The sequence below is a fragment of the Coregonus lavaretus genome (assembly GCF_964263955.1).
Source record: "Coregonus lavaretus genome assembly, contig: HAP1_SCAFFOLD_47, whole genome shotgun sequence".
Classification (NCBI taxonomy): domain Eukaryota; kingdom Metazoa; phylum Chordata; class Actinopteri; order Salmoniformes; family Salmonidae; genus Coregonus; species Coregonus lavaretus.
The window spans coordinates 2074346-2096912 of NW_028161510.1; the positions used below are offsets into that span (position 1 = coordinate 2074346).

Consider the following 22567-nt stretch of genomic DNA (forward strand, 5'->3'; position numbering starts at 1 on the left):
TATCTTTCTGGAGTCTCTCCAACACTTCTAGATCAACTACTGGAGGCGGGAGTAGCCATGGTGGATTTACAGGAATAACTACCGTTGGACTAAACTCCCTTCCATACAGTCCCATCACCTTCGCCTGGGTATTACCCACCCACCCAAAGCTCGCATTCTGTCTTCGCTCATGTTCCCAGCATGCCTGCAAAATCCCTTTCGCAGGATGAGACACCCCATGTCCCTGTAGGTTGACCCAATAATTCATTGACAGCTGCCGTCTCCTAATCTGCAATGGCATATCGCCCATCTCCACCTGTAGTGCAGCCACTGGGGACGTCCCCCCCCACTACAGTCCTTGCCCCTGTATGACATCTAGCTTTTCCAATGAGGGCTGCCGAACCATACGCTATACTGCCATGGTCTATTACAGATCGGATCAATGCAACATTCATGGTCCTCAATGAGGAACGCCCAGCCCCCCACTCCTTCCCCGTCAGACAGCACATTACATTTAGCCCCATCTTACACTTTCCCACCACTCTCTCAATGTGTTCTGCCCAGGTCAGTCTAGTGTCAAAGTATACCCCAAGGAACCTGAAGGCCCCCACCCTCTCCAAGTTTTTCCCGTATAACCTCAACCATACCTCATCTCCCACCTTCCTCCTGGTAAAGAACACTGTCTGAGTTTTCTCTACAGAGAACCTGAATCCCCACATGAATGCCTACTGCTCTACCTCATCAATTGCTTCCTGTACCTTCCTGACTATGTATGGCACATTTCTTCCCCTCTTCCAGAAGGCCCCATCATCTGCAAATAACGACCTCCCAATATCCGGCTGTACCTGAGAGTAACATCATTGATAATGATTGAGAACAACAGAGGACTAATCACACTCCCCTGTGGTGTACCATTGTCCACCCTCACCTGGATAGACCTTCCAAACAGGAAATCCTTTATTCAGTTGTACGTTCTTCCTCCTACCCCCATAATATCAAGCTTGATTAACAACCCCTCCTTCCACATCATATCATACACCTTCTCCACATCAAAAAAGACAGCTACAACGGTCTCCTTGTTCACCTGAGCATTCCTGACCTCTGCTTCTAAGCAGAGCACTGGATCCATAGTTCTCCTACCCTTCCTGAATCCACTCTGATGTGGCGATACTAGCCCCCTGCTCTACAGGAAGTAAGTTACCCTCTCCGTAATCATACGTTCCATAATCTTACATACATGTGATATTAAAGCTGTTGGCTGATAGCTTGTTGGCCTCGTTGGGTCCTTCCCTGGCTTCCGGATTGGTACCACTACTGCCCACACTCTGTTGTACAACATCAATACCTTATCCAGTGCCTCATCAGTCCCCTCCTCCCTCTCTCCCCTTCAAACCCATCCTCCCTCTCTCTCTCTCTCTCTCTCTCTCTCTCTCTCTCTCTCTCTCTCTCTCTCTCTCTCTCTCTCTCTCTCCCCTTCAAACCCCTCCCCCCTCTCTCTCTCTCCCCTTCAAACCCCCCCTCCCTCTCTCTCCCGCTCTCTTTTTCCTACTCCCTCCTTTATTTGTACCACTATGCTCCATACTGGCTTCTCTTTCTTGCTCCCTCCTTTATTTGTACCACTATGCTCCATACTGGCTTCTCTTTCTTGCTCCCTCCTTTATTTGTACCACTATGCTCCATACTGGCTTCTCTTTCCTACTCCCTCCTTTATTTGTACCACTATGCTCCATACTGGCTTCTCTTTCCTACTCCCTCCTTTATTTGTACCACTATGCTCCATACTGGCCGAACCGCCGCCACACCGAGTAAAGTTTGATTGTTTGTTTATCAACGATTGATCGCTAGCCACAGCTTTCAGCCTCTCCTTCACTTCTCTCCGAGCTCAGAGTCAGATCGCTCTGCTACCACCGCTCACCGGAAAGAAGTCAGGCAAAACAAATGCAAATATACTGAACAAAAATATAAACGCAACATGCAACAACTTCAACGATTTTACTGAGTTACAGTTCTTATGAGGAAATCAGTCAATTAAAATATACTCATTAGGCCCTAATCGATGGATTTCACATGACTGGGAATACAGATATGCATCTGTTGGTCACAGATACCTTAAAATAAATGGGCCTCAGGATCTCATCACGGTATCTCTGAGCATTCAAATTGCCATCGATAAAATGCAATTGTGATCGTTGTCTGTAGCTTATGCCTGCCCATACTATAACCCCACCGTCACCATGGGGCACTCTGTTCACAACGTTGACATCAGCAAACCGCTCGCCCACCCAATGCCATACACGTGGTCTGCGGTTATGAGGCCGGTTGGACATACTGCCAAATTCTCAAAAATGACATTGGTAGAGAAATTAACATTTAATTCTCTGGCAACAGCTCTGGTGGACATTCCTGCTGTCAGCATGCCAATTGCACGATCCCTCAACATTTTAGACATCTGTGGCATTGTGTTGTGTGACAAAATGACACATTTTAGACTGGCCTTTTATTGTCCCCAGCACAAGCTGCACCTGTGTAATGATCATGCTGTTTAATATAATATAATATAATATGCCATTTAGCAGACGCTTTTATCCAAAGCGACTTAGTCATGTGTGCATACATTTTTACGTATGTGTGGTCCCGGGGATCGAACCCACTACCCTGGTGTTACAAGCGCCATGCACTACCAATTGAGCTACAGAGGACCACATCAGCTTATTGATATGACACACCTGTCAGGTGGATGGATTATCTTGGCAAAGGAGAAATGCTCACTAACAGGGATGTAAACAAATTTGTGCACAACATTTTAGAGAAATAAGCTTTTTGTGCGTATTGGAACATTTCTGGGATCTTTTATTTCAGCTCATGAAACATGGGACCAAACTTTACATGTTGCGTTTATACTTTTGTTCAGTGTAGATTTTTCAACCAACACAAGACAGCTGTCATTACAGTCTATTTCTATCTGCAGTGTGATGTTATATTATTCCAACAGTGCAGTGTATAACATCTGTTATCCTTATCATTTATCACCATGCTACTATACTGACTTGTCATCGATAAAGACAATCTACCAACATAATACACTTTCAATGAAAAGGCGTTACACAGTTTGAAATGTTTGTATTTACAATTCTGTTGAAGGATAGTTGACAATATTTTCACAGTTTACAAGCAGATCATGACATAACAATACACTCATATTGTTAACTTTGGATGTCAGTTAGCGGTCTTCACTGTCCGGGTGGACCCAATATAGGTTGTGTGTCCTATTTGATTGTCATTGGATCTCAGGTCTATGTAACTACAGCTGATAGACCAGAATGGACCCGACCACGGCTCTGCATAGCCTATAGCATATTTATTTTACGCTAATAAGGTGAAACGATTGATTTATAGAAGGCCTAGCCAACATACACTGAACAAAAATCCATAAAGACCTATTAGTTACCCAGAAGAGCAACTTGGCTGATAAACATTATTGTTTGGTCACTCGGAGCGGTCTAGACCCAGACTCGTTGTCCTCGGGTACGGGGTCCAACTTTTTGGACCCGTGAAGACCTCTAATGACAATACAAACCAGCCCTTCTACGGAGTTGAATTATGTATAAAAAATATTCACTCCTGAATTCTGTCATACTGATTCTATGGACTTTATAACTGTATTGTGTTAACTTTATAAATATTTATAACTGAATTCTTTCATACTGAGTCTATGGACTTACTTTGTATTCAATAGAATACTCCATAGGGCTCAAGGTCTAAAGTAGTGCCCTACAGAGGGAATAGGGTGCCATTTGGGACACTCAGCCCAAGTATTCAGCTCAAGGCCTATATAGAATATGCTACGGTTTTACATTTGGGACACAGCCCCAGCCTTCTCAGATGCAGTACTGCTCATTTAAACAGGAAGGCTCCAGGGCAGGTTTCATTTTGGACAAACCTATCGACGACCTTGTCGTGAAAGTCTGACCCAAGTCCTTGAATGAAGTCCTTCTCAACAGAGAGCACGGACAGTGCATTCAGTCTGCCGTTGTTCTGTTGCCAAGCGACCGCGGATCCTGAGGCGTTCCGAGAACACGGCAACGCCTGGATTCTTTTCAGAGTGGGGAACCTTCTATCAGACTCGGAGGTCTGCATGGGAGTGGTGATGACGATTTTGAGAAGAGAGACCGTCTCTGACAAAACATCCTGGAGGTTGTGCTCGCTGATTGTTTTCAATAAAGACAGCGCTGTTGTACCACTGTGGAGCTCCGTGTGTCGGTACAGGGAGGTCAATTCACTTTTCAGCTTCCCAGTGTTACCCACCGGCCATAGCTTGGCAGCACACTGTAGGGCTGAGCACGGGAAACAATCTAAACCGACGAACTTAGAGAAGAGCGTGGGATTCACCAGTTTGGCTGCGATTAAATGGTCACTACTTTGAGAAAACCTGTGACGCACATGTGTGATGACGATGTCACATGCCTTCCTCATGACCGCTGCAGTCGTCTTTGTCTCTCTCTTGTCGTTGTCAGAGGCGGGGCCTACTACGTGTGCTGTGGCCAGGGCCTCAGCTCTCCCCTGTTGGTCTTGAACGTACTTCTTGAAACGATCGACTGCCTGTTCGATGTCCGCCGCGACAATGTCCCTTTTGTGTATGTTGACAGTGAGAACATCCACCTCTTGCATGACCAGATAGAATAATTCCAGCAGTCGTAGGAACGTGGTGTCCCTGAGTTTGGCTGACAGGCCGTAAGCCTCTCTGATAGAGTCCTGGTCCCACACCGGCTGTGTTCTAATATCCTCCACACACTTCTGAAGAGCAACGCGATTCTCCCAAACCACACTGACCGTTTCCCGCTCACAATTCCACCCTGCGGCCATAGCTCTCTTAGGGCAATCCTTGAAGAAGGTCTCGAACGAAGACAAATCCGCAAAAAACACTTTGAGTTGGGTCGCTGTCGCCGAGCAGATCTGCTGGAGTGTGACACGGAGCGGGTGAGCGTAGCAGTGCACAAAGTTAGCATTGGGATAGGTGTGTTTCAGGTGAGTTTCCAAGTCGCGCACGTCAGCCCCGTCCACTGCTGCCGCCGCGACCCCGTCGTACGTCTGAGCAATCAGCTTGTGCTCCAGTTTCAGTGGCTCCAGCGAGTCCTTGACTGCGTCGGTGAGACCGGCGGCCGTTCTATCCTTCAGGTCCACAAACTCCCAAAACCTCTCGGTGACGGTATTGTCTGGAAGCATGTACCGTAGCACGACAGAGACCCGTCGTGGCGTACAGGAGTAGTTTGTTGCCCCTAGACGCTGATCTTCGGCCAGTTTGGCATTTTCCCCACTAATGGTTAAGGTCGGGATTGGGGGAGGGGACGCTGATCCTAGATCTGTACCTAGGGGTAAGGTCAACCTGGAGGAGACCTCCCCTGTCCACGGCGTGCCGTCCACCTGCACCGCTACGAAGCTAGAAGCCCACACCTCCTTGGCAATCGCCTCTCTGTACACATCGTGCATACAGTTAAACAGTGTGTTTTGTACATAACCTCTTGGGTGCTTAAAGAAGCCGTGAGCGTCGTAATGCCTCTGGAGCCTCGAGTCTCCCTCGCACATCGTCTCAAAGATGCACTTAAACATGGATGTGTTCAGGGAGTCCGACTCAACCCGGCCGCTCCGCCACGTCGCAGCCATGTGTCTCCCACACAGTGTGTAGCATTTGATCATTCTACCCAGCACGTACCTGTTGTCCTCTGTCTGCCTGTTGTGTATCTCCATGGAGCTTGGGTTTACGCTGACCAGCTGACCAGCGGTGTTAGTCTTCCCTAGAAGTCCCAGTTTCATGCTGCTTTCCAGATGAGCACTACAACTCTCGTGTTTGAAAATCCTTTCGGAGAGGTGCTTCAGGTCCTTGAAACCCACCGTTGACCAAGCGCCCTCCTTGCCGAATAAAAGGCAAGGGAAGCAGTAAAGCGCTTTTTTGGAGACGCTGGACGTCAGCCACGGTTTCTTATCGAACCACGAGGGGTTGAACGCACGGTTCGTGTCCTTTCCCTTTCTCCGGTGTTTGGGAAGTGCTGTTATTTCTACATCGGGTGGCTGGTGGGGACCGAGACGCTTTATCTGGAGTTTCTCCTTCTGCGACAAAGTGTAACGGTTAGCAAGGAGAAAGTCCACATGGTTACTGATTGCTGTTGGGTTTCTGGCCTGGTTCAAGCTCTCATCACATGTATCTTTATGTTTACTAGGATCCCCATTAGCTGACACGATGATGAAAGCTAATTGTGGGAGGATTGGTGGGAGGATTGGTGGGAGGATTGGTGAGAAGGAGCTGGAAGTCTTTTTCCGTTTGGGAGGACAAGTCACACCATGGCTGCACGCCTTACAAGTGTGCCTTCTCAACTCCTCTGGCTCATAGAAACTAGTGAAGCAGTCCATGCAATGGTGATGTTTCCGTCTTGAGTTCCTCTCTCTGTGTTGTTCTTGGTTTCCTGGTGATGTGGAACTGGGCTCGCTGAGTGAGCCGGAGTTGGAGCTCTCGCCTGTGGGAATATATGAACAGATTTGGGATTAGAATCAGAAAAGTAAAAAAATAAAAATACATTGATTATTTAGATTTCAGGTGTGATAAAACACCAATTAACACAAAGGCATCTCCCCAATTAAATTACAGCACCTATCAGAATGTATGAGGTTAAAGTGGAAGTTGACCTAAAATCCCCAATTTCCCAAGTGATTCCATACATTGAAACTAGTTAGGTGGAGTTTGCCTTCTCCCCCTCTCTCTCCCTGCAGTCTAGAACTGGAAAGCTGCTAAAAGGGTCAAGTGACCCGTGACGTGTCTTTCTGTACTGCTAACTCTGCTCTGTTGTCAGTCAAAGAGCAATTGTGTAATCTGCGAATTGTGGACAGATTATTTTATTTATTGAAAGCGTACAGCCAAAATCAGCTATTTTTATCAAAATTGCTATCGGTTTTGAGTCAGGGAATGTGTACTTTCCCACCTAAAACGATTGCGATTATTTTATGTGTCCGACTGCAACAACAGCGGAGATCGGTAACAACTGTGCATGTGCGCTCTCGTGGGGCAAACTCTGTGACCAGTGGAGGCTGGTGGGAGGAGCTATAGGAGGACGGGCTCATTGTAATGGCTGGAATGGAATAAATGGAACTGAGTCAAACGTGTGGTTTCCAACCATTACACGCTGTCATACACGTCGATCCAGAACATCCCAAACATGCTCAATGAGTATGCAGGCCATGGAAGAACTGGGACATTTTCAGCTTCAAGGAATTGTGTACAGATCCTTGCGACATGAGGCCCTTTATTATCGTGCTGAAACATGGAGGTGATGGCGGCAGATGAATGGCTCAACAATGGGCCTCAGGATCTCGTCACGGTATCTATGTGCATTCAAATTGCAGTCGATAAAATGCCATTGTGTTTGTTGTCCGTAGCTTATGCCTGCCCGTACCATAACCCCACTGCCACCATGGGGCACTCCGTTCACAACGTTGACATCAGCAAACCGCTCTCCCACACAACGCCATACACGTGGTCTGCGATTGTGAGGCCGGATGGACGTACTGCCAAATTTTCTAAAACAACATTCAATTATCTGGCAACAGCTCTGGTGGACATTCCTGTGGCATTGTGTTGTGGCAAAACGGCACATTTTAGAGGGCAGCACAATGTTGCCTTTTATCCATACAGTTAACCACATCATTTATAACTAGGGATGCAGCAGAGGTAATGCTAAAAGTCTTAAACCCGAATGATGTACAGTACCAGTCAAAAGTCTGGACACACCTACACATTCAAGGGTTTTTCTTTATTTTTGCTATTTTCTACATTGTAGAATAATAGTGAAGACATCAAAACTATTAAATAACACATATGGAATCATGTAGTAACCAAAAAAAGTGATAAACAAAACAAAATATATTTTATATTTTAGATTCTTCAAAGTGAGCCACCTTTTGGCTTGATGACAGCTTTGCACAGTCTTGGCATTCTCTCAACCAGCTTCATGAGGAATGCTTTTCCAACAGTATTGAAGGAGTTCCCACATATGCTGAGCACTTGTTGGCTGCTTTTCCTTCACTCTGCGGTCCAACTCATCCCAAACCATCTCAATTGGGTTGAGGTCGGGTGATTGTGGAGGCCAGGTAATCTGATGCAGCACTCCATCACTCTCCTTCTTGGTCAAATAGCCCTTACACAGCCTGGAGGTGTTTTGGGTCATTGTCCTGTTGAAAAACAAATTATAGTCCCACTAAGCGCAAACCAGATGGGATGGCGTATCGCTGCAGAATGCTGTGGTAGCCATGCTGGTTAAGTGTGCCTTAAGTAAATCACAGACAGTGTCACCAGCAAAGCACCCCCACACCATCACACCTCCTTCTCCATGCTTCACAGTGGGAACCACACATGCGGAGATCATCTGTTCACCTACTCTGCGTCTCACAAAGACACAGCGGTTGGAACCAAAAATCTCACATTTGGACTCATCAGACTAATGGACAGATTTCCACCGGTCTAATGTCCATTGCTCGTGTTTCTTGGCCCAAGCAAGTCTCTTCTTCTTATGGTGTCCTTTAGTAGTGGTTTCTTTGCAGCAATTCGACCATGAAGGCCTGATTCACACAGTCTCCTCTGAACAGTTGATGTTGAGATGTGTCTGTTACTTGAACTCTGTGAAGCATTTATTTGGGCAATTTCTGAGGCTGGTAACTCTGGGTCTTCCTTTCCTGTGGCGGTCCTCATGAGAGCCAGTTTCATCATAGCGCTTGATGGTTTTTGCGACTGCACTTGAACAAACTTTTCAAATTTCTTGACATTTTCCAGATTGACTGACCTTCATGTCTTAAAGTAATGATGGACTGTCGTTTCTCTTTACTTATTTGAGCTGTTCTTGCCATAATATGGACTTCGTCTTTTACCAAATATGGCTATATTCTGTATACCCCCCTACCTTGTCACAACACAACTGATTGGCTCAAACGCATTAAGAAGGAAATAAATTCCACAAATTAACTTTTTACAAGGCACACCTGTTAATTGAAATGCATTCCAGGTGACTACCTCATGAAGCTGGTTGAGAGAATGCCAACAGTGTGCAAAGCTGTTATCAAGGCAAAGGGTGGCTACTTTGAAGAATCTCAAATATAAAATATATTTGGATTTGTTTAACACTTTTTGGTTACTACATGATTCCATATGTGTTATTTCATAGTTTTGATGTCTTCACTATTATTCTACAATATAGAAAATAGTAAAAATAAAGAAAAACCCAGGAATGAGTAGTTGTGTCCAAACTTTTGACTGGTACTGTACATTTAGAATAGATTTCAAAGATAAGAAATTAATCAAGGATTCTAATATTTTAGCTAGGCTAGAAATTATTTAGGTCATAAGGGTCATCACCTTGGTGAAGGGGGAGTACATGGGCCGCTTTCCAAACCTTAGGTACCAGATATAATCGTCAGGTTAAAAATATGGGTTAATGATTCAGCAATCAGGGGGTTAGAGAACTGCAGCAAAAATGGATGAAGCATATCAGCCCCAGTGAGCATCTAGCACATCACAGGGAGTAAATTGTTGAAATAAAAACAAAGATTCACTAGAAATAGTCCCCTGTAGCTCAGTTGGTAGAGCATGGCGTTTGCAACGCCAGGGTTGTGGGTTCGTTTCCCACGGGGGGCCAGTATGAAAATGCATGCACTCATTTTCATACTGGCTCTGGATAAGAGCGTCTGCTAAATGACTAAAACAAATTTTTACATTGACAGGTTAACCATCGAGTCAGCTATAGGCTGGCAGAGGGAAGAGCAGTCGATTGACTGACCAGGGTCGATTAAACCACCGTTTCTCTCAAATAAAAAGCCTGCCGAGATAAAATGATGATTAAAAGCATCCCTTATCCTCCTTATTCTCCTGTTATGATGTCAGTCAGACAGAACTTGCATAGGCAGGGAAGAAGAGGAATTTGTAGGCTTCAGTGCATTTACTGTTTTCCAACATTTACAAGGATCACCAGCAGAGTCAGAGCTTAAAAAGTAGCTTGATTTAACTTTCTTAAATCGAGATAGTAAATCTGTTTCTCAGTTGTCTGAAAGATTGGCAGTCCGCTACAGAGTCTGTTTTCCTCACTATGGCTAATATTACCACTTAACCTTGATTAAACAGAATATTCTCATTTAAGTATATGGTTTAAATGGAATAGTAACTGAAGTGTTTCATTGTTTTCTCAGCTTATCATTTCCTTAAAACTGGTGAAACGGATGACATTTTGGACATTTTGCACAGGACCAATCTTTCCTCTGTTTTGGAGTTATTGCGTTTCCTCCCCGGTCCCTAAACAAAACAGACAACTTTACCGGTGTTGACTAGATTACTAATGCATTCATTCTATCAATGTAAGACATTATGCTGCTGAGCACTAGTTTATTTAGTCTTCTGGGGCAACAAGTTATGACAGAAGAGAAGCTGCATGTATCTAACTATAGTTGACAAACAAATGGCCTACCAAATGTCAGAAATTATAACATGGCCTACCAAATATCGGAAATTATAATATGGCCTACCAAATGTCAGAAATTATAATATGGCCTACCAAATATCGGAAATTATAATATGGCCTACCAAATATCGGAAATTATAATATGGCCTACCAAATATCAGAAATTATAATATGGCCTACCAAATATCGGAAATTATAATATGGCCTACCAAATATCGGAAATTATAATATGGCCTACCAAATATCGGAAATTATAATATGGCCTACCAAATATCGGAAATTATAATATGGCCTACCAAATGTCAGAAATTATAATATGGCCTACCAAATATCGGAAATTATAATATGGCCTACCAAATATCGGAAATTATAATATGGCCTACCAAATGTCAGAAATTATAATATGGCCTACCAAATGTCAGAAATTATAATATGGCCTACCAAATGTCGGAAATTATAATATGGCCTACCAAATGTCAGAAATTATAATATGGCCTACCAAATGTCAGAAATTATAATATGGCCTACCAAATGTCGGAAATTATAATATGGCCTACCAAATGTCGGAAATTATAATATGGCCTACCAAATGTCGGAAATTATAATATGGCCTACCAAATGTCGGAAATTATAAGCAGAAACGTGTCTAAATTAGGGGTGAAAGTAGCCAGTAGTAAATTATAGTAAATTAATTATGATAGGCTAAATTATTAGGGAATTATTATGGTGGATCTAACTGCGAAGGTAACCTACTTTTTTTTGAAGTGATTTGTTTGAAAATCAGATGAAAACAGCATCACACAACACCCATGATATGTGAAACAGCCTGCGCAGAACATAACTACAGTAAACAGAATAAGATGTTTACATGCCACAGTATCCCGTCTTAGATCAGCGTATGCCAGGCATTTTATCTGGGTTTCTCATAACAGGGATGGAAGCTTTTTCAGGTTATTGTAAACGGGATATGATGTTTATATGCGTCAACTCAAAAAACAGAATACTTGAGTATCACGAATAATAAACGGGATATGGGTGTGAATGTTAACGTGGTCAGTGGCTAAATCAGAGTAAGAACATGTCATGAAAAAAATCCCTTGAGAAAACGTTTTAAAATGCATCTTCTTTAATTAAACGAGGATTAGTATTTTGCCGTTTGGTATCTCTAATACATACAATGGGACAATGACCACTGAGATCATATGCAAATACTCCACTAGACATATATTTATGGATGTTATTAGTAAGAATTGTATAAATCAATGAGGAGTTAACAGGGTTTTTCACATTTAGGATCACTTGAGTCAGATTAAAATCAATGCATATACTCTTTAACCCCCTAGAGTCGATGTCCGTGTCCCTGTGAAAATGTTCTTTGCATAATACAAAAATTCCCCATCAAAATCCATCTCTTTAAGATAGAGATAGTGTTTTTTTTTTTTTTTTTTCATGGGCTGCGTCTCAATCCACTGCATCCGACACAAAGCTTTCTTAGTGTCCAACAAGCTTTCTCTGCCCTTAACCTTGTTCTGAATACCTCCAAAACAAAGGTAATGTGGGTTGGTAAGAAGAATGTCCGGTGTGATTACTACCTCTGAGGGTTTAGAGCTTGAGGTAGTCACCTCATACAAGTACTTGGGAGTATGGCTAGACGGTCCTTCTCTCAGCACATATCAAAGCTGCAGGCTAAGGTTAAATCTAGACTTGGTTTCCTCTATCGTAATCGCTCCTCTTTCACCCCAGCTGCCAAACTAACCCTGATTCAGATGACCATCCTACCCATGCTAGATTATGGAGACGTAATTTATAGATCGGCAGGTAAGGGTGCTCTCGAGCGGCTAGATGTTCTTTACCATTCGGCCATCAGATTTGCCACCAATGCTCCTCATAGGACACATCACTGCACTCTATACTCCTCTGTAAACTGGTCACCTCTGTATACCCGTCGCAAGACCCACTGGTTGATGCTATGCTTATTTATAAAACCGTCTTAGGTCAGTCACATTCTGTTAAAGGTCCCCAAAGCACACACATCCCTGGGTCGCTCCTCTTTTCAGTTCCCTGCAGCTAGCTGCACGAAACACTCAAACTGGACAGTTTTATCTCCATCTCTTCATCCAAAGACTCAATCATGGACACTCTTACTGACAGTTGTGGCTGCTTCGCGTGATGTATTGTTGTCTCTACCTTCTTGACCTTTGTGCTGTTGTCTGTGCCCAATAATGTTTGCACCATGTTTTGTGCTGCTACCATGTTTTGTGCTGCTGCCATGTTGTGTTGCTACCATGCTGTGTTGTCATGTGTTGCTGCCATGCATGGGTCCTCAGATCCTCAAAAGGTTCTACAGCTGCACCATCGAGAGCATCCTGACTGGTTGCATCACTGCCTGGTATGGCAACTGCTCGGCCTCCGACTGCAATGCACTACAGAGGGTAGTGCGTACGGCCCAGTACATCACCGGGGCCAAGCTTCCTGCCATCCAGGACCTCTATACCAAGCGGTGTCAGAGGAAGGCCCTAAAAATTGCTGAAGTGTCCAGCCACCCTAGTCATAGACTGTTCTCTCTGCTACCGCACGGCAAGCGGTATTTATATTTAGCCCCATGGCCATAAAAAATGTATTACAGATTATAAACATTGGTGTCCCTCCAGTGGTTTTCTTCGTCACTCGCGAGTATTTCATTGTCAGACATGTTTGTAGGTAGTTGTTTGCTTCGAATAACTACGGTCTATACAGTTTTTTAACGCATCTGTGATAGTGAATAAGGGCCTTACGTGCAGTTCTTACGTAAAAGGATTCCCCCACGAGAGCGCACATGTGCAATTACCTAGTTCTGCTGCTGTTGCAGTCACCCACATAAAATTATATAAAATAATCACAATTGTTTTAGGTGGAAAAGTTCACATTTCCTCTGACTCAAAACCGATAGCACTTTTATTAAAATAGCTCATTCTTCCGTACGCTTTCAAGAAAACAAATAATTTGTCTGCAATTGACAGATTTCTCAATCGCTCTTTGACTGACAAAGGAGCAGAGCTAGCAGTGCACATACACTTCATGAGTCATGTGACCCTTTTAGCAGCGTTCCAGTTCTAGACTGCAGGGAGACAAGGCAAACTCCACCTAACTAGATTCAATGTATGGAATTACTTGGGGAATGTTTGATTTTAGGTCAACTTGATTGTTTTGACATTGACGTCTCTCCATTACAACTTACCTGGATCAGCATTTATCTCCTCTTCTACTTGGACCTCTCTCTTCTCCCCCTCTTCTACTTGGACCTCTCTCTTCTCCCCCTCTTCTACTTGGACCTCTCTCTTCTCCCCCTCTTCTTCTTCTTTGATTTCTCTCTTCTCCTTTTCTTCTTTAACTTCTCCCTTGTCCTCCTCCTTTTTGACAATCACACTGAGTTCCAGTGTCTGACAGCAGTCCTCCAGCTTCACTGACACAGTCTCTGGACCAGGCTGTGAGCTTCTCTGGACGGGAACGCCACAGCCAGAACTCGGTTCAGACATGGTGGGCTAGAGGTGAGTCAGTAGAACCAGAGGCGGTATAAAGGTGACTTTCACAAACAGAAAGAGGTTATACCAAATTTGGAAAGGGATACAATGCAAACGTGTGTACACTGACGTGGTAGTAAACATAGCCATTTACATTTCAGTCATTTAGCAGACGCTCTTATCCAGAGCGATTTATGAGTGCATACATTTTCGTAATTTTTCGTAGCCACCAACAATAGCTAAATACTACATTCTGGACAAAACAAAGTGTTAGCTAGCTAGAAAGCTACCTACCTATTTAGCGGCCGTCACTTTCCAACCCATGACAATGGCTAGTGTAACGTTGATGTTAGCTAGCTTGCAAGCTAGGATAACAACATGAGCTGTAAAAGACTCAAGAGATTGGCTGAAACATGCGTTAGTTAAACGACTCATTAAAGTTCGAAATAAAAATGTAAAAACATTTAAAAGAACTTCCTAGCTACCTGAAATAATTGTTATTCAATTGTTTGTTTGGATGAGAATATCGATGGAGAACTATTTGACGCCAGCTAGCAATAACTTCCGGGTCACGTAATTTGGGGGAAATCCTTCAAAATAAGAGTCCTGTCCTTTAAACCTTGTAAATGGATTAGGAAAGCGAAATAAACGATTGGAAATGGTATCGTATACTGGTTATCAAACATGTATTTCTGCATTTCTGATCAGCAATGTGTTTTATGTGTGTCGCCTTCTCCTATTATTTTGGAATCGCCTACTATTCAACTCATTAGCAGACATAGTATCTGTTACTTTAGTGTGTGTGTGTGTGTGTACTGTGAATGGTGTGTGTACTGCTCACATACTCCACATTGTGTTTAGAGAGACTAGCCCTAAAGACTAGCACTCTCTCCTCCCTTCCTTCCTCTCACAGGCTGCATCCTAAATGGCTCCCTACTCCCTAAGTAGTGCACTTTTTAGGGAATAGGGTGCCGTTTGGAACGTACACGTAGTCAGAACAGTAGGAACACCCAGGGTGGTCAGAGGACAAACCCAAAGACTAAAGAAAAGGGACAATGAGCTGAACACGCACACACACACACACAGCGGAGGTGATCTCCGTCTCAGTTACTAAGAGAACTCTGAGGAGAGCATGTGCAGCTACTGATCTCTCAGTGAAGTGACAGACGCAGCATGTACACACACACTCTTCTTCTCCTCCTCCTCCTCCTCCCCCTTCTGAAGCCAGGTGAGTGTGTGTGTGTGTGTGTGTGTGTTTGTGTGTGTGTGTGTGTGTGTGTGTGTGAGAGAGAGAGAGAGAGAAAATGAGTGCGAGGGAGAGAGGTGTGATACAGAGGTAGATCATAAAATAGATTTAGTATTTAGAACGGTGACAATTAGATCACCAGGAAACAATTGTTTTAAAAAATAACGTATATTGTACCTCTTGTATTTTTTTTATTTATATTTTATATTATTAGCTATATTATTAGTATTATTATCACTGCATTGATGGGAAGGAGCTCTCAAGGTAAGACTTTCACTGTACTGTTTTACAGCTGTTGTATCCTTTGCACGTGGCAAATAAACTTTGAAACTTGATTTCAGATTTCTAATGTCACGTATGTTAGGATTAGATTACACTAAGATTGAGGTTGAGACAGATAGAGATAGAGCCATAGAGACGGGCGGTTGAACAAACACACACACACACACACACACATACACACACACAGCACTATCATGACTGTACATGTATCGTCTATGTCAGTGAAGGTAAATGAGATCATAATATCCAGGAGGACCACCTAGTTCCACTGAACAATGTTCATAGAGAGGAGGGAGGTGATTGGCTGAAAAACGGTCACAGAGAGGTGATTGGCTAGGTCAGGGACTCCTTCCTTCCTGTCGGGAACTCCTTTCCTCTCCTTATTTTTGAAAAGTAAGTGTGTGTGTGTGTGTGTGTGTGTGTGTGTGTGTACGTGCGCTGTTGCTGTGTTTGGATGTTGGCGTCGTCAACATTCTCTGTCAATGACAAAGATGAGGTCACTTCCATTTCCTCCTGTCTCACCAGCACCCTCCTCCCCACCTCTCCACCTTCTCCCTCTCTCTCGCTCTCTCTCTAAAAGTGTGTAGTTGTGCTTCTGTACCGGAGGTGAGTCAGACTTATGCTGTTTTGATGAGGCAGCCCTGACTTCAAAATCAGTGTCACCCTCGGACCAAGACAGAGTTTCCTATTGGCCTAATTGTTAAGACATTTATTTCCTGACACTTCCAGGCTCTCCCCTCACATACATATATCTTTCTCCTCCCCCCCGTCCGTCTCTCTCTCCAGGAGTGTGTGAGTCCTGTTCCCTGGTGGTCAGTCCTGCTGGGTTGGTGGTGAAGTATGGAGCCCCTGCTTCGGCCAACTGCACCTCAGATACGGTCACCTCTATGGGCTGGGAGGCGAGCCAGGGAAAAGGCTTCAGCATGGGGGTGAAAGAGCGGACTTGGCGAGTAGACAGCCTGACTGACTGGAAAATAAAGCCTCAATGCTATGAGATCTCTGAGGTGGGAGGCCAGTGTGCCAGAGCGCTGGACGTTACTGTGTACAGTGAGTAACTTCCCTCTTACGTTTGCTCTCTGACTCTCTCGTGTCTCCCAGTATCTTTAGTCTGTGCAGACACACTCTGTTCATTTCAATGGTGTGTGTTTCCATTCCTCCACAGAGCTTCCAGATAGAGTATACATCAGATATTTAAGCCACTCTGATCCGATGGTTGAGGGGCATCACTACTCTCTGCATTGTGTTGTCCAGAACATCGCTCCTATTAAGCACCTCACTGTGACCTTCTACAAAGTCTCTACCAGTGGCGAACAGACGGTGTTATACACACAACAACTAAACAATGACATTAGGGAACCAGTGAATGAGAGCTTTTCCCTGCAGTTCTCCCCCACTAGCGTTGATGATGGGGCCCAGTTGTGTTGTTCAGCCATGTTGGATCTGGGTCCAGAGGGACCCCAACCTCCTCCTGTAATGGAATCAGAATGCCTCAACACCACTGTGCACTGTGAGTCCATCTGGTGATTTTTGTGACTTGATTGGTCATGTCTATCTGTACAGATCAGTATTGTGGTTATGATGGTTTTATAAAGATGGGGATGTAATTATGAGGTCATGATGATGATGATTATATGATGGTTGTTTCACTGAGATTTTGTATCCTTTCTCCCCCCCCCCCCCCCCCCCCCCCCCCCCCCCCCCCCCCCCCCCCCCCCCCCCAGTCGCTCCTGAGTTCTCCTGTTCTGCCAAGCTGCAGGTGGGAGAGGGGGAGGGGATAACTTGTGATGTAAGAGGCAATCCCCTCCCATCGGTCACATGGCTGAGAGACGGACAGGTGCTGACCCCACCCACACACCTGAGAAGAGAGGATGCTGGGAATTACACCCTCATTGCTTTGAACCGTATCGGAAAAGCCAATCACACAGTGGAGGTGGAGGTCCTACCTGGCCCTGCTGCTAGAGGTAGGTGTGTGTGTGTGTGTGTGTGTGTGTGTGTGTGTGTGTGTGTGTGTGTGTGTGTGTGTGAGAGAGAGAGAAACAGAGAGAGAAAGAAACTGCTTTTTAAGGTGTTGTTCAATGTCTGTTTCCCTCCGCAGGAGCTTCCTGTCAGGCTGCTGGGAGTGCCACGGTGGCTGTGCTGCTCCACCAGCTCATTCGTTGGCTATATTGATTGATTATTTTATTGATTTATTGATTGATGGAACGGTTGAGTTACTAATTGACCAATCAGGACACCGATCTCTGTGCTGGAGCTTTTGTGATTTGACAGTGATCTGTGAAGGCAGTCTTCAATAGATCTAGAATCAGATCTGAGTTAGTAGAAAACCCTTTTTGCCTAAACGTGAAATGAGCTGTTGAAATGTGTTGTTTTGAAGTAGTGCTATTGAACATGTGTATAATCAGAGTGTTGGTACACAGAGGGAGACGCCCTCTTCAGTGTCCAGCTACAGATACGCCATTATCCTCATTGCACAGTGTATTCAATGTCTTTTTTTTACTAATACATTTGATTAGTTTATTAAACTCACAAACTACACTACCGGTCAAAAGATTTAGAACACCTATTCATTCAAGGGTTATTCTTTATTTTTTACTATTTTCTACATTGTAGAATAATAGTGAAGACATCAAAACGATGAAATAACACATTGAATCATGTAGTAACCAAAAAAGTGTTGAACAAATCAAAATATATTTTATATTTGAGATTCTTCAAATAGCCACCCTTTGCATTGATGACAGCTTTGCACACTGTCAAACTTTTGACCGGTAGTGTATAGAAATGTTTATTACAAAACCTAACCCTAAATGTTTATTACGTATAAACTGTATAAATGTTTAGTCCTAATCCTAACCCTCTCTAGCAACAGAACTGCCATTCTCCTCATTGCAATGTGTTGTCAATTTCTTTCGTGACTCATAAAAGTTGATCCACAAACGGTCATTTGTTGAAAATAACATTTGTTATCAGGTTGAATGATGATGATGATGATGATGATGAGTGTGTGTGTAGATGTGTTTGTGGGGCACCCACGGTAGATGACATAGTCAAATCAAATCAAATTGTATTTGTCACATGTGCCGAATAACAACCGGTGTAGACCTTACAGTGTATTGCTTACTTACAAGCCCTTAACCAACAATACAGTTTTCAGAAAGAATACACAAAAAAAATCACACAAAAAAATACAATATAAAATAATACAAAATAAAAGTAACAAATAATTAAAGAGCAGCAGTAAAAATAACAGTAACGAGGCTATATACAGGGGGTACCGGTACCGAGTCAATGTGAAATAACAGTAGTGAGGCTATATACAGGGGGTACCGGTACCGAGTCAATGTGAAATAACAGTAGCGAGGCTATATACAGGGGGTACCGGTACCGAGTCAATGTGAAATAACAGTAGTGAGGCTATATACAGGGGGTACCGGTACAGAGTCAATGTGCGGGGGCACCGGTTAGTCGAGGTAATTGAGGTAATATGTACATGTAGGTAGAGTTATTAAAGTGACTATGCATAGATAATAAACAGAGAGTAGCAGCAGCGTAAAGGGGGGGGCAATGCAAATAGTCTAGGTAGCCATTTGATTAGATGTTCAAGAGTCTTATGGCTTGGGGGTAGAAGCTGTTTAGAAGCCTCTTGGACCTAGACTTGGCGCTCCGGTATCACTTGCCGTGTGGTAGCAGAGAGAACAGTCTATGACTAGGGTGGCTGGAGTCTTTGACCATTTTTAGGGCCTTCCTCTGACACCACCTGGTATAGAGGTCCTGGATGGCAGGAAGCTTGGCCCCAGTGATGTACTGGGCCGTACGCACTACCCTCTGTAGTGCCTTGCGGTCGGAGGCTGAGCAGTTGCCATACCAGGCAGTGATGCAACCAGTCAGGATGCTCTCGATGGTGCAGCTGTAGAACTTTCTGAGGACCCATGCCAAATATTTTCAGTCTCCTGAGGGGGAATAGGCTTTGTCGTGCCCTCTTCACGACTGTCTTGGTGTGTTTGAACCATGATAGTTAGTTGGTGATGTGGACACCAAGGAACTTGAAGCTCTCAACCTGTTCCACAACAGCCCCGTCGATAAGAATGGGGGCGTGCTCAGTCCTCTTTTTTTTCCTGTAGTCCACAATCATCTATTTTGTCTTGATCACGTTGAGGGAGAGGTTGTTATCCTGGCACCACACGGCCAGGTCTCTGACCTCCTCCCTATAGACTGTCTCGTCATTGTCGGTGATCAGGCCTACCACTGTTGTGTCATCGGCAAACTTAATGATGGTGTTGGAGTCGTGCCTGGCCATGCAGTCATGAGTGAACAGGGAGTACAGGAGGGGACTGAGCATGCACCCCTGAGGGGCCCCCGTGTTGAGGATCGGCGTGGCGGATGTATTGTTATGCATTTTCAACTAGATCCGCAGGAGAAAGGTTGTCACTAGTTACCACAGGGTTAGTGCTATCTGGGATCCTTGGAATGTCCCGACCCTAAACCACTACCATTTAAAATTTCTACTTCAATGTGGTAGTGTGATAGGGACGTCCCAATGATCCCAGATAGCATGGACCGTTACCACAGCCTTAAAATCATAAACCCCGCCTATTTCTACAATTCTCTTCTTAAAATCTGATTTTAAACCTAACTCTAACCTTCACCTTAACCATACTGCTAACGTTATGCCTAACCCTAAATTAATACCAAAAAGCAAATGTTTGTTTTCATGAATTGTTTTAGATATAGCTAATTTTGACTTTGTTAACTAGTGGAAACCTAGAAGAAGTGGCCATTGACTGGGACACACAAGGCTAAATAGTACATTGAAAGTGGTGGGGAAACATCTGACTGGGAGGTGTGATCATTGTCATTGTCAGGAGGAGATGGAGATGGTGGAACATGTTCTATTTCAGTGCCAGAAATATGTGAGGGAAAGGGAGCGATTGTTTTTAGATCTGAGGAGTAATGGGGTTGAAGAGCCAGGATTAAGTGAACTGATGGGGAAATCTTAAGGGGATGTAGTATTTAATTATGTATTTCGTTTCCTTAGGGAGACGAGATTATTGGGTAGGATTTAGACCTTCACTGTCTCTGGTCCACACTCCAGTCCAGTTGGTGGCGGTAATGCACCTTAAAGTTGGCTGCCTACCGCCATTTAAAATCCACAGAAGAAGAAGCGGCCATGGGAAAGAGGAAGTCACCTCGCTTCCGGCATACTCCAGCGATTCTTCACCAAACATTCTGTGCTGGGCGTACTTTATACTCTCGATCTACAAAGTACATCGACAAACTGACCTAAGAGCAACTAAAATTTCAATCTGAACGTCAACGAAAGTAACTGTCATCCCGTGGAAACGTTGGACCTGGCGTTCTACCTCTGGTGAGTTAGCATGCTATCGTTAGCTAGCTGTAAATTCATTAGGCAGCACCAACTCAATGAATAGGTGCGGCAAACTCATGTGACTGCTGGACGCGTCTGTATAGAATAGTGGAAGGTTTATTTGTGTCTTATTAAAGCAAAGCTTCTCAACGTTTTTTATACACATTTATGATACAGTAATGTTCTGGAGACGATTTTATTATGAAATTACGTCACGAGATGCATTCCCCTATAATGGTTCCCTCCAGACACATAACCTTTTAGATATTATAATCTATGATTAGAACGTAGCTACACAGAATAAAGGAGATGTTATTTATGTAAATCTATATGTTATTTATATAAATATATATATATATGGGCCTCTCTTTAACACCCAAAAATACTCTGGATACATTCAGTAACATATCTAGAATATTCATGGTCAATTTGGGGTAGGTGTAGCCCAATATTGGACTAAAGGAGTCTAATGTTACTCAGTAGTCCAAGGACCTTACATGTTCTGTTTTTAAAGGGTGAATTGGCTCTGGAAGCCAAAACTGCCAAATACTCCTTTATAAATGTGAATCGATTCTCAATTGCTGCACGGTTCTAGAAACACATGTCTCTCGACTTTCATATCACGTCACAATAATTTCACAAATGCAAAATACACACTTACTGTACACTGTTTTAACCGGTTACGTTTGTGGCGTCCGTCTTCCGTTGACACACACGGGTGTTCGGAGATGCAGATAACTAATTAGTGCATGTAGTCCACGCTGTCTTCCGTCTGTTTTCGGGTTACCTGCTGTAACGTGGAGATATGGCCGTGTGGGAACACTAACCCTATAAAGGTGTGCATCAATTTAACCTTTAAAAAGAAAAATATATATTATTATTGTTATTATTTCTTGCTCATATGAAAGATAAGGTCCTTATGCTTCCAAAACCCTTACCCCAAGCGATGGGTGTTAATGTTCAGACCAAGCATCGGCGCTATTAACAAAACTGCCTTCTTCCAATGACTCTTATGTGTAATGGAACTGAGAGTCGTGATCGAGGGCCAGGGTAGGTGCAACTAAGACAAAAACAAAATACAAGGGTTTGAGTGAGAGGACTAACTGGTGTCTCCAAGTGGCCACACACCTCTTCAATGTGTGCACAGTGAAAGTAATCTCATTGCACTTTGACTCAAGGAAAGAGCCTTCAACTTTTTAATGTGCTTTTCTGAGCTCTCCTAGCTTTGCTGTTGAGGAACTGAAGCAAGTGCTTGTAGTTTTCTGTTTGGAACGCAGCCATGCATCTTCACCATCCCACAATTACTGTTGTTTACTCAATCCAAAAACGACCCATTTTAAATCGCAATCTGGGTCAGGTGGGCATCATTTGAAAGCCTATTTTATGGCCAACATGACTAGCTAAGTTATGAAATACGACCATACCGTGTTAAGCTTTCACCACTCACTTCAGAGAAACAGATGGCAATTTTGGTGCGACAAACAGGCTCATTCTGTTCAGAACAACCCAGGGTATGACGCCATATCATCCTTGTAACTGTACATCAAACATATCCTTCATAAACATTGATACTGTAAATGACATGAGTTTTATATATAGAAATGTGAAGTGGACATTTGAAAACACAGGTGTGTGGTTTGCTTGTATGAATGACATCATGTATAGAATGTTAATGTACAGCCACTGAGCTCTGACATCATGTATA

The 22567-nt window shown here is 43.7% G+C and overlaps 2 protein-coding genes across 2 annotated transcripts; one reads left to right on the plus strand and one right to left on the minus strand.

Moving 5' to 3' along the window:
- Positions 1–3088: 3088 nt before the first annotated feature.
- On the minus strand, positions 3089–13984 carry LOC311120514 (uncharacterized protein; the record flags this gene model as incomplete). Its single annotated transcript, XM_084195099.1, has 2 exons — positions 3089–6488; positions 13687–13984. 2 exons carry the CDS (start codon positions 13982–13984, stop codon positions 3874–3876), a joined length of 2913 nt encoding a protein of 970 aa, XP_084051225.1. The 3' UTR covers positions 3089–3873.
- A 1009-nt stretch (positions 13985–14993) lies between these two features.
- Positions 14994–18440, plus strand: LOC311120568 (vascular cell adhesion protein 1-like). Its single transcript, XM_084195158.1, has 5 exons — positions 14994–15197; positions 16284–16544; positions 16660–17004; positions 17219–17458; positions 17593–18440. Exons 1-5 carry the CDS (start codon positions 15143–15145, stop codon positions 17664–17666), a joined length of 975 nt encoding a protein of 324 aa, XP_084051284.1. The 5' UTR covers positions 14994–15142; the 3' UTR covers positions 17667–18440.
- Positions 18441–22567: the final 4127 nt, after the last annotated feature.